General features: G+C 36.1%; 1 protein-coding gene across 1 annotated transcript in view; it reads left to right on the top strand.

The window, feature by feature from the left end:
- ipo11 (importin 11) overlaps nucleotides 1-16003 on the top strand; it is a 134182-nt gene that overhangs the window by 31062 nt on the left and 87117 nt on the right. Inside the window, exons 8-15 of the mRNA XM_041999342.1 lie at nucleotides 2235-2283; nucleotides 5308-5378; nucleotides 5496-5688; nucleotides 6475-6627; nucleotides 7196-7239; nucleotides 9048-9138; nucleotides 11467-11514; nucleotides 13754-13859. Of these exons, the coding sequence (XP_041855276.1) occupies nucleotides 2235-2283; nucleotides 5308-5378; nucleotides 5496-5688; nucleotides 6475-6627; nucleotides 7196-7239; nucleotides 9048-9138; nucleotides 11467-11514; nucleotides 13754-13859 (755 nt within the window). The remainder of the gene's footprint in view (nucleotides 1-2234; nucleotides 2284-5307; nucleotides 5379-5495; nucleotides 5689-6474; nucleotides 6628-7195; nucleotides 7240-9047; nucleotides 9139-11466; nucleotides 11515-13753; nucleotides 13860-16003) is intronic.

Genomic DNA, 16003 nt, shown 5'->3' with positions numbered 1-16003 from the left:
ACTACTGTTTGAAAAGATTAAATACCCCTAACTATGTTTAAACTATCCTGTGAAGGTAAAGAATTTGTCCTTGGGCACCTTTTAGAAAACTCAAGGAAACTTTATAATTAAACGTAGAAATTAATTAAAACAAAGCAAGCAATTAAACAAGCCATTTAAAATATTCAGTGAAATACAGCATATCCATAAATTAGATAAGAGAAGATTAAGTTATGTGGCATAGGCCAGTCTTAAGAGGTGGGTTTTAAGAGGTGATTTAAAAGTAAAAAAAGACTCGGTGCTATGGATGGATAGTGGAAGAAAGTTCCACCGGTCAGACGCTTTGGGGTTAAAGGACCATAACTCTGTCTTGGACATATGAGCAGGTGGAGTGGAGAGCTTGAAAGAAGAGAAGGACTGAGATGTCAGAAGTTTAAGATGGAAAGTAAAGATGGAGGAGTTCAGAAAGATTTAGGGAGCAAGATTATGGAGAGCTTTGAGGAGAGGGATGGCATGTTCTATAGCTGAGGCTCTGGTAATGATTCAGGCAGCAGAATTCCGAACTAACAGGATTTATGGATTAAGTTAGGGGGTAAACTTGATTGCAGAGAATTGCAGTAATCAAAGCGAGAACTGAGAAGAGCGTGGATGAGAGGGTGACTGTGCTGTTGGGTAAAAGAAATGGGCAGAGACACTTAGCAAGATGTAAATGAAAGTAGGCCAACTTAGATTATTGATGTGCATTCAGTGTGTTCTTTCCTGTAACTTTGCTCATCTTTTGATGAGGGATGTGATTATTAAAAAGGAAAGTTATGTTTTTATAATTGATCATTTCTCATGTGTAACTCAGCAAAACAGGTTTGAAAATAATCGGTGGATTGCTGTAGTAAATCTGACTTAAGTCAATGTAATTATATCCACAAGCAGTCTCTTGAGAATAGTACTTTTATTTACCACTGCTTGCACCATAGTTATGATTCGACTGCTACTACTGGGCCATTTGTTTGATAAAATCAAACAATGGTCACACAAGGTGAAATTAAAGTCAGAAAATTTCATTTGTGAAATATAAGTGAACAAACTGTATAAATATTTTTTTTCATATATTGTCTGGTTTAAATGAGAAGCTATAAATTTAAGAAACTTAATATAGAAAAGATTCCATCATAAAAACCTGCCGTCTGTGAAACACAGTGGCTCTATCAGGGTTTGGCTCTTTTAATCCTTCTGGGCGGGCTTCGTTTATGATCAGTTAAACAATGAAAATACTGATTAAACGAGTCATAAAAAAGCTTTTACTCGATTTGTATGTTTTGAAACTAATTTTGTGGTAAAAAAAACTTCATTTCCTTGGTTGATTTCCAAGCAAACACTACAGAAATAAGGTTAGAAAAGGCTTTTTTTCCTATACCTAAAACCAGTTTAAAAAAAAACCCAAAAAAAAAACAAAACTTGTCTGCATGTAGTTATCTGGTGTTGAGCTACATTCATATGAGCCTTTTTTCTTTTAATAAAAGCTGCTAAAAAACATTTTTGCACCACTACTGAAATTATACTTTAGCTCCCGACACTTTATTTATTCTTACACCTAGTTTACTGGCTGCACTATAATCACTTACAACCTTCTTGCTTTACCCTTTTGTGCTGTTTCTTGTCAGTGTTTCAGGCTTCAGCTCTTTTAGTCTTGAATAGTCAAACTTTTATCATCATAACTAGGGATTTTTGGCTGATAACTGATATTTTTCTTCTTTTATGTCAATATCCTTCATTCTGCCTGTTACTAAAATCCCAGCGAAGTCTAATAAATGTCGTCTGTCATGAACTGCGTTGTCCCTCATCTTCCACCCCCTCTCCTCTGCTTTTTAAAAAAAAAAATTATGCCCCCCACTTTCTGCACTAAGTCTACTAGGAGCTTAAGTTCTTGGTTGAAATGTGTTTGCTGGATGTATGATTAATGGCGCTGCTATTGACCTCATGACTGAACATTAATGCCGAATTAAACAGATTGCACTTCCATCCATCATCTAATTTCTCATGCTAAGCTGCAACTACACCAGACAATGGAAAAGTGATTCTCATTCATGTTGTGTCACAAAGCACTTTTATTTATACGTAGAAAAGCAAGTGAACCCGCACACATGCACACGTTTCTGTTCCTCTTTAATACACGTGAAGCAGTCATGATTGACTCAGCTGCAGTAATGTCAACCAGATTAAACTATATCACACTCTCTCTGCATTTTCCCCCCTTTCAGGGTTTCCTGAATGCAGTGTTTGAAAGGCTAAAACAGTTCTTGGAATGCTGTGAGTACATGTCTCTTTCTCTGTCTCAAATCTCTGATCTTAAACCTCTCCCTTCGGTAAACAAATAAACTTAAAAGTGTTTCACCTAGTTTGTGCAGCAGGCACTTACTTAAAAGTCTCAGATAGTTCATGTCATGTTGAGTCTAGGTCTTACGATAGCGCTGCATAATCTAGGTGTCAGATAAAAAGTTGATGTGGAGTTATCCTTACTGGGCTTGATTATCATTATTTTTTGTTTCTGCCTTTTCCCTGGTGTTAACAGAAGACCTGTACAATCTCAAAATTGGTATGAATTCTTGAATGAGCCGATCTGTGTGCGACAGAGCAAACGGAGCATAGCTAGGATATTATTTGGTTTCCTAGGCTGCAGTTAGCCTAATAATAATAATGCAGTAATTTTTATTATTGCCATTGCAGATTTTCCTATCAACATTCATCAATAAAACATAAAAAATGTGTACCTCAATAAATGATTGTAATCTAAAATTGCACAGGCTAAAAATGATATAGTTTCCAAAAACAAAAGCAGGCAAATAAAGAAAAAGTATAAAATAATGTAATTAGTTATAACATTTTTTTTTTCTTTTCAAGTTCACTTACCCCACAGTTGCACCAGAAGTTGCCAAACTCTGCAAAGTCTGCCCCTATGCTCCTACCACTGGAAATGAAAACATGTTTAAGCACCCGGAGCAAGAGACTGGCTAAGAGTAATACTTTTGTGTTTTTGTGGGTCCCTTTTTTCTTTACCATAGCAACATCTGAGTGTGAGATAAAAACTCCCAAGTTGCCATAGAAGTTTATGTTAAAAATGAAATAACATTTGAGATATCAGCCTCAATAATCTCTTCCAATATTCACTGAGCTGATGGCAGTGGAGACAGAATCAGGGCCCCTCTGGTATTTGGGTCTGGCAGATAGAGGGAAACAGCAAGGCAGCTCATAGCCGGACGAGTGGGAAATATCAGCGCTGTGCAGCCTGATAAGGTCAGCTATATAAACTGCTGGTTTTGGACAGTCTTTTTGGTCCATTCACATGTCTGGCTCTTTCTGTTTGATGTTTGTCCTCTAACTGAGGTCACCTGTCTGTTTTTTTCAGTTGTAGCATTGTTCCTGTCAAAAATAAGGAAAGCCCTTTGCCTTCTATTTTTGTGTGTAGTTTATCAGATTTGTTAGGTGCAGATGTATGACCGCAGTGACTTTGATAACTTTGCACAGCACCTGCTTACAGTGCTGGCTGTCGTGCACTTTTAAACAAATGAACAACTGCATTGACACAATGTCAATGAAGTTCAGTGATGTTTTGATTTACATAATGCCTGATCTATACAAAATTGTAAAGAAGCAAACACAGCAACCTTTGAGCCAGATTACCTTATTGTCATCTGAATAAGGGCTTGCCAATAGAAATTAAAGTGAGTGTAAAGTGAAAGGAAACAACTGTGTTGCCTGTTCACTATGATTTGCAATGCAAGAGCAATGCAAACGACTCCGTTATTGTCCCTGCTGATTTCATCAGTGTGGTTAATGGGACAATAAACCACATAGGACATCTTTATGGACTCTGGCATCTTGGCTGGGTTTTATAGATCCAAATTTATATCAGAAAAAGTGAGTCATTTCTTTTAGAGATTTTTTGTTTCCTTTCTTAAACTTTATTTTATACCGTAATGAGCCCAAAGGACTATGACAAGACAGCAAGGTGAAGTGGGTATTTAACCCAAGAAAAAAAAATTCTCTCTACTAAATCAGGATAAAATAAAATCTACATGCCTCCACTGTGCCCTCTCCCTCTCATTGCCCTTCTTCTAATCTGCTGCAGCTTCTCTTATAGAGGACAGTTTTACCTGTCTTGATTAACAGCTGCACTTTTTGCAGATTAGTTCAAAACTTTTGACATTGTTTATCCCTTCTTTGTTTTAAATAAGTTGCTGTGTATATTTTCCATGTTTTAAAAACATTCTATGGTCTAAATGTTTAATCCTGTGGGTTTCAAGTAAAATCCCAAAATGCTTGATTTAAAAAAAAAAAAAAAAAAGCATTCTTTAATATTAACATGTTTATTTTCTAACTGTAAATCAGGTTCTTGACTTAAAACTTTACAGCAATGAAATGCCAACTGTCATTACCAGTCCTATCCTTGTTCAAAGCATGGATATGATTAATAATTATACTTAGGAATTTGTTTGATAAAGTTATCTGGAACATCTTGGTCGAAATTTAAGAAGAAACAAAGCTCATTCTTAGTATACTGTACAAGCCAGTACTGTCAGCTCCGGGTTATAGTAGTAGGCAGTATCCAGAAAATTAGGTGACCTACCCTACCTTTCATTAACCATAGCTTTTCTTTATATTTTTACGTAAGGCCTTGCTATGTAGGTTAAAATTTTTTAAAACATCTGTGTGGCAAATGCCCTTTTGTACATTTTATCCAAATTCTTACTGGACTTGTTTCTTTTACTATGCATCTTAATACTGAGGAATTCTGGAGGGACAGCACCTCCAAAATTTCTTTATAGCTTCATTAGCTTTCCTTACTAATAATATTTGAGTCTGGTTTTAATTAGCTTTGGTCTGGGTGTATGTCTGTGCATAACGCAAACGATTTCCTTTGAGTTATTTGCGTTATTTGAAAATATAATTACCAACACATCTGATGATGAAGCACACATTGTAATAATAGCTTAGGAAAAATAATTATGGAGTATTTGAACCTGTCTTGCAGTTGAATGTGCAGATATATATAATTAAATTTTATTGGATTTTGAGGAAATGAAGGATGGTAAAAGGGGGCAAGGTCTCTGTATTACTTTTGTTGTCTTCTCTTATGAGCTTGACATAATTGGAACTGTGTGGTGATATTAACATGATAAATTACTACTTATTTATCTGAAGGTTAACACAGCGTTTACTATTAGATATCTGGTTAATTTTAGCTTAGCCAAATTGTAATTGGTCGAAGATGCTGTAGGTCTGTACTGAGTGTGCTGCTAATGGATGCTGCCAATGATGTATTATTTGTTTTAGGTCGCCAGGTTGGTTTGGAGAGCACATGCAGAGAGAAGCTGGAAAAGACGATCATTTTGTATACTAAAGTTGTAAGCTTACTTTTATTAATGCACAATAATAAAAAGGTGTATTTTGAGCAAAGCTATTCTCGCTAATTGTTGCTTCTCCGTATAATTTTCCTTTCTCCTCTTTTTTGTATCATGCAGTTGTTAGATTTCCTGGAGTATCATCCATGTGCATTTATACCACTAATCCAGCGCTCCCTGGAATTTGCCGTTAGCTACGTTTTCACACCTGCTGGAGAGGGTGTGACCTTTGAACGCTTCATTGTCCAGTGCATGAACCTCATCAAGATGATTTTAAAGAATGACTCCTACAAACCTGCCAAGAACATTGATGGTAAGATGTGACAGCTCAGGAAGAGAAAGGAGCATTAATTAAGGAGAAAAAATGAAGAAATAAAAAGATACTTTAGAAGAGTAATAAATAAAATAAAAAAAATCCAGATATCAAAAAGCGAAATTTGAATTTCTTTTTTGATTTAGAGGCCAGCAGAAAGTACTTCTAGTTCTTTAAAGAAGATTACTGACAGTAATTTTAAAAGGCACAATGTTTAAATACCTCCTGTGTCACTGTTTCTCATTTTTATTTCAAGCTGTCAGAGAAGCCTCCAGGGCTTCATCAGAACCTGAGCTCAACACGTGTTGTTTGTTCTGCCAGTTATTACAGCTTTCAGTACACTCTACTGAAGATTATGCTGCAAAGCAGTCGCTCCAGCAAACATCATGGTTGTATCCAGGTTTAGTGGCCTGGTTTCTGACTTCAGGTTTACTTTCTCATAAACAGAAGAACAGAATCTTGTGTTGAATTTTAGGACTGTGTAGGTAAAGGGACATTTAAATACAAGCATAAATAGATGTTAGGAGATTTTTTCCTTGTCTACAGTGAAAGCGTCTATTTAGGAATATATAAAAGATATTTTGTATTGGGTATGTTTGCTCTGAATTCTGCTACAAATCAAACGCTTGACAGAAAAAAACAAGAATAAGGGGGAAAAAAAAAGATAATGGCACACGTATGTCGCAGTGTAGTGCATGAATTCCTATTTATAAATAAATGAAATAAAAAAAGATTAATTTATAATTTTCTTTTTCTTTCACTGTCGCTCCTGGGTCCATCCTACAGAAAGTAAACCAGAGAGTCTGGAGGCTCACAAGATCAAGACAGCATTCTTCACCCATCCCACGCTGACAGAGATTGGACGCCGACTTGTCTCACACTACTTCCTTCTCACAGAGGAAGAGCTGACAATGTGGGAGGAGGACCCTGAGAGCTTTGGTAATGGCAAAGGCTTCAATATCCAAACTGAATCCAGATGTTTTATCCGGATTTGAGAACTGATTGAGTTGACAGGCATGTTCAGATCTGCAGGGTAGCTAGTTTGTTTTAATGAGCTGGTGTTTAAAGTAGTGGAGCGTGTCATTATGCATATCAAACATTCAAACTAGAGGCTATTTTTCATCCAAATTATCTTACTCTGCTTTTCATGCTGATTTAGAATATTTTTATTTTATTTTTTTTAAGAAAAGTGCAATGATATGGATAAGAATCGAAGTAACTTTGTTTTGATTACAGCTATGACAGCCATTCTTAGATCTTGCTAACAGACTTTATTCTCCTCAAAGTCCAGTGTCTTTGCATAATTATCTAATTATTTAGATTTAGATACCCAGAGTTTGAGTTCTCAAAGAGTGTTCGCAAAGTCAAACGGAGCCACGCAAATGTAAAGATATGCTGGGACCATGCAGTGATCAGTCAGCATGTGCAGTATTTCTGCTGAGCAGTTTTTACTTTAACCTCCAGACTGACATTTTCTCATAGATAAGCCTTTTTTTTTTTTTTTTAGCTGTTGAAGAAACCGGTGGTGACTCCTGGAAATACAGCTTGAGGGTAAGTAAAGTCTGCACTCCATCTAACAGTCCTTGTTAAAAATAAAACTTTTTTTATGTACAGCTAGCCATATTAAGCAAAAAAAAAATATGAAGTCTCACAAAGTATAGTTTTTACTCACACATATACCCAATGTTTACTGTTTGAAACATGATAATAAATATTTAGAACATCCCATTAATGCTACAGCATTACACTTTTAATAGGAATGTTGAAAGTCAGTGGAAAACTAGAAAACAACATACTAAAGTAATCCATCATAAATTAAAGCAACAAATAATGTCTAGTGGTTTATTTAGCTTCTACTGCCTGGAATTCTCTTCTTTCTTCTGGGTTTGCTGTGTATACATCAGAAAATGGCAGAATATGCAGCTTTTGTTAGTGTTGCCTTCAGAAATGATTGTGTCTAACGTGTGATCTGTAGTCTTGACAGTACTTTGAAGTTTGTTGGCGACTGATATAAATTATTCCTTAATGTTTTCTTTATTTTTAGACATTCAAAGCAGCAGTTGCATTTACAATATTGCATATGATAAAACAGTTAGTGGTGCCTGAAGCTTTATAGCTCGTTTGTGTGGCTACGACTGGTTCTTTGGAAGAGGCTTATCTTTAGCTGCTGGTGATGACATAATCTCTCATCCACACTGTTATTTTTTCTGTCTACTCTTCATTTCTCTTTCCTTCCCTCCCTGCGTTGTGCTCCACTTCGCTCCCTTTAATCATTGCAAATGACAGACTTCTGCCTTGCTGTAAAGTATCTTTTCATGGACCCTTGGGGTTTTGTTAAAGTTTTTATGCATTTAAAGCAAGCTCCTGCAGATGAAATGTGAGATTACAGCTCTTGATGACTTGTTTAATAGCAAAGTGTCTAACGGTGTAGAGTTCTCTGAAGAAAACTTTCCCCCCCCTTTTAAAAAATAAAAAATAAAAAATTTCTTTCCTTAAAAAAAAAGAATATTGGACCATGGCAATACTTCAATTCTCTAATTTAATTAATATGTCCATTATGCTTTATTCAAATGTTTGACCCTTTTTTCATTAGTGTATTTTCTCCCTTTTACTTTAGGCACATCAAATGGTAGTGTCCCTGTATTCTGTATTCTTTATATTGGGGATCTCAAACTGTGGTCTGATGTCCTGCAGATTTTGGGTGTCTCCTTGCTTCAACACTCCTCAAATGAATGAGTCATTGTGTAGAAGTTGTCAACAAGCTATTCGATTCATTTAATTTTAATCAGGTGTGTTTGAGCGGCAAAGCACTCAAGATCTGCAGGAAGTTTAAGATCCCCGTTTACATGGCCACCGACGGTTGATTCTAAATGTCCTTTTCAGCACCACTTTATATAGTACAGATAGTGTTTATGTTGGGCCTGTTCTCATAAAGCTGGATTAGGTTTTTATAGAGGGAAGCTTAGACAGACTAAATCAAATGTCACTGATACTGTGGTAAACACTGTATATCTTGTGTTCACAAACTGGCCCAAGTTTATTATAGTTTTTTGATTATCTGAAACCAATAAACTGATAAAGGTGGTCAGACTGTGTCTCTGTGAAACAAAAACAGTAATCCCCAAACATTGTTCTATTGACTGTTTTCTTATTGAACTAGGAGCTCAGTGTTGTTGAACTGACAATGTATTGTTTTTGTGATTTCTCCTCTTAAGCTTTGATCTTATCTCTTATTTGTCTGCCCACCAACACAGACTGGTCGACAAAACCACATGAGGCTACTAAGAATGTGGAGAGTTTTGGTGATTGCTAATTAACGGTTTTTCTATTTGTGTTTGCTGTTCTGTTTCTCTCTTTAGCCTTGTACTGAGGTATTGTTCCTGGATATCTTCCACAACTATGGCCAGACCCTGACCCCAGTGCTGCTGGATATGGTACAGAACCTGCAGGGTCAGTAAAATGTTGAATCAGATATGACCTGCTCAATGCACTCTACCCTCCATTTGAAACAAAATGCTAGAGTCATGTAGTCAGTTGCCAATTACTTTGCTTCACTTAGCCAAAATATTTTTTTTCTTTAACTTTGAGATGCTTAAATTTGATGCTGTTTTTTTTGTGCCATACTGAGAACTAGAGCTACATGTTACTTCCCAAAAACCCATTTCAAAACTCATGGAGATATATTTTTTTTTGTAGTGGTGGGATCTAGGGTTGTGAAATGCTCTTCCTCATCCCCTTTGCTACTTTTCAGGGCTCTAGATTGCTGGTGCACCCACATTAAAAAGTTAGGTGCACCAATGCAAACAGTATGTCTGAAATCCTGCTAGCTATTCATCTCCTTAGCTAGGACACTTTTTATGGAATGGATTTGTATTAAATGAACTGGACTAATGTGGATCATTTTAAGTTTATTTGATAGATAATTGGATTATATTGAATTGTAATTTAATTGGATTGCCCAATGTTGTAAACTGGTGCTATAAAATTAAAACTGACATTTAAAATAATTGAAATCACAAGATAATATCATAATTGAATATTGCAATGGTGATATGGCTTGTAATGTTTGAATATGTTTATTATAACTATTATAAAGTATAGCAAAAATGACATATTCTATATACCAGAAAACTCCAGTAGATGTAGCTTTGTTCGTGTTGCCTTAAGAAGTCACACCATTTGTAACATTCAGTGAATAATCTTGACAGTACTTTTGGGCTCCCTGGTGACTACCAGTACTACCACCACTCTCGTCAAACACACCTTCACAAACTGCTACTGGCCTCCTGGGGAGTATGGTGTGTAGCTTTTCAGTCTTGCTGAATTAGTGGCACTATTGCTCACACACTTGTAGATTCTTTTCTTTTCCCAGTCTCTGAAGCTGCTTTTCTGTTCAGTGACAGAGTAGAAATTAGTTCTATGGGAATAAAGGAAAGATGGCCAGATTGAGTAATTCTGTGGTTGAAAGAAAGCACCTATGTTCTTGAGTGTAGAACAAGGACGAATAGATCCGGCTGGTAGAGTGACTTGGTCATGATTGATATATACTCGGCTCCAGTGCTGGTTCCAGAACTGGTTCTAAGTTGGTTCCAGCTAAGAACTGAGGGAGGCAGGAAGCTGCTACAAAGCCACATTATTGTACATGAACCTCCCTCCAATATGAATTTTTGTAAAGGATCACAGTGCAGGGAGACCATTATCTCAAGATTACGTTGTGAAATAAGAGATTACAGTTACTTCTTTTCCTGCTAATTGTCATATCACCAGTCTAGTTCTAAAACTGGCTCACTCGTTGGTGTTTGTGATTTCTCTTTGCAAAGCCAGGTGTTATCCCGTATAAATGGACAGTGATAAAAGCATTATTTAAATGTGCTGCTTAGAGCGGGATATATAAATGCCAAGTGACTATTAAATACATCCAGCAATGTTGACAACAAACATAGCTGCAAACACTATTAAACAGTTCAGCTGTAAGCAGTGGTTGTTAAAGTAGCTCTGTACAGCACATTGGGCAGTGTTCACAGACATGACTGGCAATGTAAGACATTAAACAGTAAGTAAATAAAAGCACTGAACACATGTTTTTCCTCTACTGCTTTGACTTCACATTCATGTTGCAGCTCAGCTATTCTTTTTCATTGTGTCAAACATAAGCTATTCTTTACTTTGGCCCAGCAAAAAGTTGCACCAGTTTTTCAGTGTTGGAGCCAGGGCTTTGCTGGTCAAAAAGAAAGAACTAGTTACAAGTTGGTCTTTGGCTTTGAACCAGCACTGGAACCGGATTAGTGGAGAAAACCTATAGAGGAGCTGAGGCCCCTTTAAGATTAAACGAGTTATGTTGTCACTGGGTCATTTAAAATGCATTTAAATAGTTTTTATTTAAAAGTCCACATCTGCACTGGTTCTTCTAAGCTTGAATTTTTAAACTGGATCATGTTTTTAATAATGTCTTTATTTAATGTTCTTTTTTTAGTTCTTTCTCCTTTTGTTTTAAATTTTGAATTGTACTTTTATTTCTTGCATTTAATCTTATTTTACTTTAGCTAAAATTCTTTTATTTCTTTTTAAAGTTTGTTTTAATGATTCTTCTGCACCCTTCTGTAATGCTTTTAGTGTTTCATGTAAAGCATTTTGAATGGTCATGTACATGAAATGTGCCATACAAATAAACGTGCCTTACAATCTGCACATCTCTTTTGTCCTTCAGCAAGGTTTAACACAAATTCTTACCATTTTAATAGTTCACTGAAATTTCATCCATTGCCTATGTATTTGCAGGCCCAACCAATGTGGAGGACCCTGTTCAGCTGCTAATGAAGGATGCAGGTCAGTGAAAAACTATTCTATTCTATTCTATTCTACAGTCATTTGGCAGACGCTTTTCTCCAAAGCGACTTATATCTGAGAGTAGGAATACAAGCAAGAATTCAAACAGGAGACGACATGATAATTAGGTGGTAGTCAGGCTGCTGTGAGTCCAGTTGGACCCAGGTGCTGTCGTGTAGTGCTAGAGGCAGTGCTTTTTTTTTTTTTTGTCTTTATAATAGTCCTTTGTTTAATTACTTGATCACGATTTCATCATACAGTATCATCTTGGGCGTAAGTGCACGCAGCTTATTCAGTGCTGAGTTGTACCAAAGAGCTGGACAGATCTATTACAGACTGTTGGTCATGCCTGATGTAATGTCTGAATTATATCAAAACAGTATTAAGCATATCTGCGAGTCTTCTTTCTGTTTTTCACATGACCATCAAGGTTACTTTTGTATTTGATTTTCATGATCTTCAATTTTTTTTTAGTCTTTTCACACTGACTCAGTCTCTCATGTTTGTGGGGATTATTTTGCTTTTCTGCTTTCTTGTTTTTCTACCTCCTTTTTGTAATTAAAACTGGATGGCCACTGCTACCACTCATGTGTTTTTTTTAATGCTATAAACACCTAAATACTGCATGCCAACACGGTCTCCATTAGTTCGATGCCCACTGGGCTCTCAGCAGTGTGCTGACAGTGTTGATAAAACGGCAAATGTCACTGGGATGATGTAACTGTGCTGTGAAAATGCTAGTCAAGGGTTTGATAAGATCATGTACTGATCATTTTATGTTATTTCCAAGAAAATAAACAGGATACCTTAAAACCATGTCATGATGAGATCATGAAGATTCTTTATGTGGGGAAGTCACAGCTGTGTTACAAATAAGATAGAAAATGGATGTTTGAGGACAAAAATATAAAAGAAATGCCTCCCCCAGAAAGAGGCATTCAGAAATTCCTGACACTGCAACTGATGTAAACCCAATACACAATGACTTTTACAATAACAACATATTTTTTTAAAATTTATAATTCTGTTGCGTTCTATGTATATCTCTTGGTACTTTCATATCAGCCCCTCATTTGTCACTTTAATGCTGCAGGGGCAAGCAATACTTCCTTCCACTTCTAAAAATATTAGGAAAAATACATTTGAGCACACGTTAGTCACCTGAGATGGTTTTTTGAACTACTATAATTGCATCATTTTTAATATCTGATTTTAGAAAGCCACAGTGTTGTAGTCGTGATATAGCAAAGTAATAATTATACCGCATCCTGAGGGCATGTAAAACTGTCAGCAAGCAAAAAACATGGTACCGTGTCAAAATGTGACAATTTAAGTGCTAATGAAGAACTGATTATGGTGAGAGTCAGCACATCAAAGACTTCCTGAGGAGAAATTGAGGCACATGTGGTTGCTATTTATAACTTTCGATTTCCCATCAGTTTTGTTTATGAGAAGTAAATCTTCAGTTTTGCTAATAAACACCAAGAAACACTCATTTTACTGCAGGTAAATAAATCCTTGACAATATACCAATGCAATGATATTATGACTATAGATCTTTTTTGCTACTTCTCCCACTTATAATTCTTTATCTCATATTACATGAGAGAAAATAGATGGTATTTTTTGCTTCCTATAACTTTATAAATAATTCTATTGAGAGACACCAGCAGTGTTTTACAGCTCCCTTGTTTTTTTTGTTTTTTTTTGTCTCACTCTCATAATAGCACATACCCACAGACTAACATCCCATTATACTCTTGCTCGCAGGCTTGTATAATAGTAGCAAATTAAAGTAATTAACTAAATAATCTCTTTCCTGTCCTTTTCCTTTTCTCACACACTCTGCTCTTTGTAGCATCATAGAAGTAATTTATTTTTAGATGAATATGTTGAGCTTTATGTATTGCTTATGACTCTTTAATTCATACTGTACCAACTATATATTTTTCTAATTTCATCTCTTGTTTGTGACTTTTTTATTTTCTTCTTGTACATGTTTTTCCTCCTCAAAAAGCTTCTTTAAATGTTATTCCTGTAATTATTTGTCATTTATATCAACAGTAGACAAGTTGTGCAAAAGCAATGGTAAATACTAAAATCCTATTTTGGTATGTTTTTATTTAATAGACTCAGAATTTAGACTGCAAAGTTTTTGAAGTGTAATATTCTGTCTTTTTTGAATTGTATGACAACTTCAAGTGAAGTTTTTAACCATGGTTTTTTATTTTTACTGCAGTGTACAATGCTGTTGGACTGGCAGCTTATGACCTGTTTGACAATGTGGACTTTGGCCAGTGGTTCAAGAATCAGCTTCTTGGAGAACTGCAGGTCAACCATCACAGGTATTGTTAGAAATTACTAATATTATTATTACTAATAATAATAATGATGAAATTCTTTTTTTTAGCATACTTAAAAATGTGTCTTTGTTGTAGACGGGTCATGAATACATAAGGTAGAATTATTGCTGTGACATGCTCTGCTCAGCAAGCATTTAACAGATGGAGACTGATAGTGATTCATTAACTTCTTCTTAGAGGCTTCACATTTACTTGAACAGCGCCGTCTTTCTTCCAAGGGTAACTCCGGTGGTCACTTTGACAGACAGCCTTCAAAGAAACTCTGGCCTGGAAATGAGCTCATATCATTATTCTATAATTATGATATGGGAAGAGTAAAAGGGAGCGACATTACAACCCTTGGCTAGAGCTTTCTTTTTGCAAATCAGGAGAACTCTTAATAATAATTATAATAACATTAACATTTTACCTATCTTAAGTATATTTACTAGAGAGCAGTGGGCTGCCAGGTTTCGATGCCCTGAGAGCACTAACACATTTAGTTAAAACAGTTACTTCTACATCAAGTTTGAGCATGAAAAAGTAAACCTTTTTTGAACATGCAGGTGGTGTTTTAGGCCGTTTTTAACCGACAAAATCACATTTTCTTCTCTAAATAATAAGAATTTCTGTTTTAAATGAGCACTACTGAACTTTGGCAAATTTCCTCAGTTGAAGTGCCCCCTAACGACGGGTTAGCAGCATGCATTTAGCATCCTACTTGTGCTCTGAGCTCTTTTCAAGTAAAAATCAGTCCGATGTTGACTTTTACTCATCTAATCTCTTGCTCTGTCAACTTTTCTCTCTTTTCCTCTCTTCATCTGACACTGTTCTCTCGGTTTCTTTGAATCAACCATGTGTGTGCTCAGAAGGACCAATTTGTTAATATCCAGTTTCTGGCGTGTGATGCAGAGCTATAAAGTAAAATACTGCTGTAAAGTGATGCAGCTTCCCAGAAAATAAAGTTAAGTGTGGTTTCTCAGCCTCAGGATGCTCCTAGGCAATGATGGCTCCAGGTATATACATAATAAATGTCACTGTTCCATTAAAATGACTCAAACACATCTTTAAGGTCAGAAGGTAACATAGTGCTACTTTGATAGCAGTATAGGTGGTTTTCGTAAAAAAAGGGCACATAAGGTTGTTTACAGCACTACCCCTTTGAATTCATAGAACAGTCAAAGTGCATTATATTACTTTCACTTGGAGTTTTTAATTAAAAGTTGACATGATTCTGGGGCATTTAAAACATTGGAATTGCAACTTTGAGGCCTTAAACAGCTCAGTGGTTTATTTCGCTGTATGTAAGATCAGGTTCAGTTACTAGTGGCATCTGATATGTTGCAGCGTTTTAAAGTTCCTTACAATGCAGCGCAAGTTAATTGACTGTTAACCTGCCCCCAGCTACTGGTTACAGCCAGCAGCTCAGTGATGGCATACTAAAAGTTCACATGTAAACTACCAATCCATGAAGTCATTTTCTGTCATAGTCACATTTACCGCTGCTTTAAATGTTTATGCTACAAGCAACAGCCAAACATATCACAACATCAGCAGTCAAGCAGATGAACAAGATCACAAAAACAGTAGTGCCAGCTGGGAAGGAACTTGGTTGTGGGGTTACAAGCAGTTTCGGTGACAAAGAATGGCCTGCCAGAAGCATGCATTTGAAAAAAGAGAGAGAGAGAGACCAGGGGGAATTTGATATAATGGAAATGAAGAACAAAGAAAAGCTCTGCACACTTGGACCCCAACGCAATCAAAACAAAAGCCTGCGGCACTCAAAAGGTCAGTCACTCAGGTTAGTGCTGACGTCAGGTTGCAAAGATGCTGATGTCACTGCAGCCCTGCACTCACATAGTTCAGGTGTGAATGACCCCTCTTCTTTTACCTGGACCATTATTCCTTTGTATTTTTTTTAGGTTCAGTTCCACCATTGTCTTCCATTGTTTCTAAATTTAATTAACTTTTTTTTTTTTTTTTTTTTTTTTTTACAAATAGTAATAGTAATTATAAACAAATTAAAATCTGTACAGAGTCACCCTGTGGTAAGCAGTGGCATATTTATTCAGCTATACATAGATTAGATAGATGGATAGGATAGAAATAGATGAAAAGAGATAGATGATAAAAATAAAAATAAGAGA

Source organism: Melanotaenia boesemani, chromosome 11, assembly GCF_017639745.1.
Source record: "Melanotaenia boesemani isolate fMelBoe1 chromosome 11, fMelBoe1.pri, whole genome shotgun sequence".
NCBI lineage: Eukaryota > Metazoa > Chordata > Actinopteri > Atheriniformes > Melanotaeniidae > Melanotaenia > Melanotaenia boesemani.
Note: the sequence above shows the minus strand (reverse complement) of the source record. Positions and strands in the feature narration are given on the sequence as shown.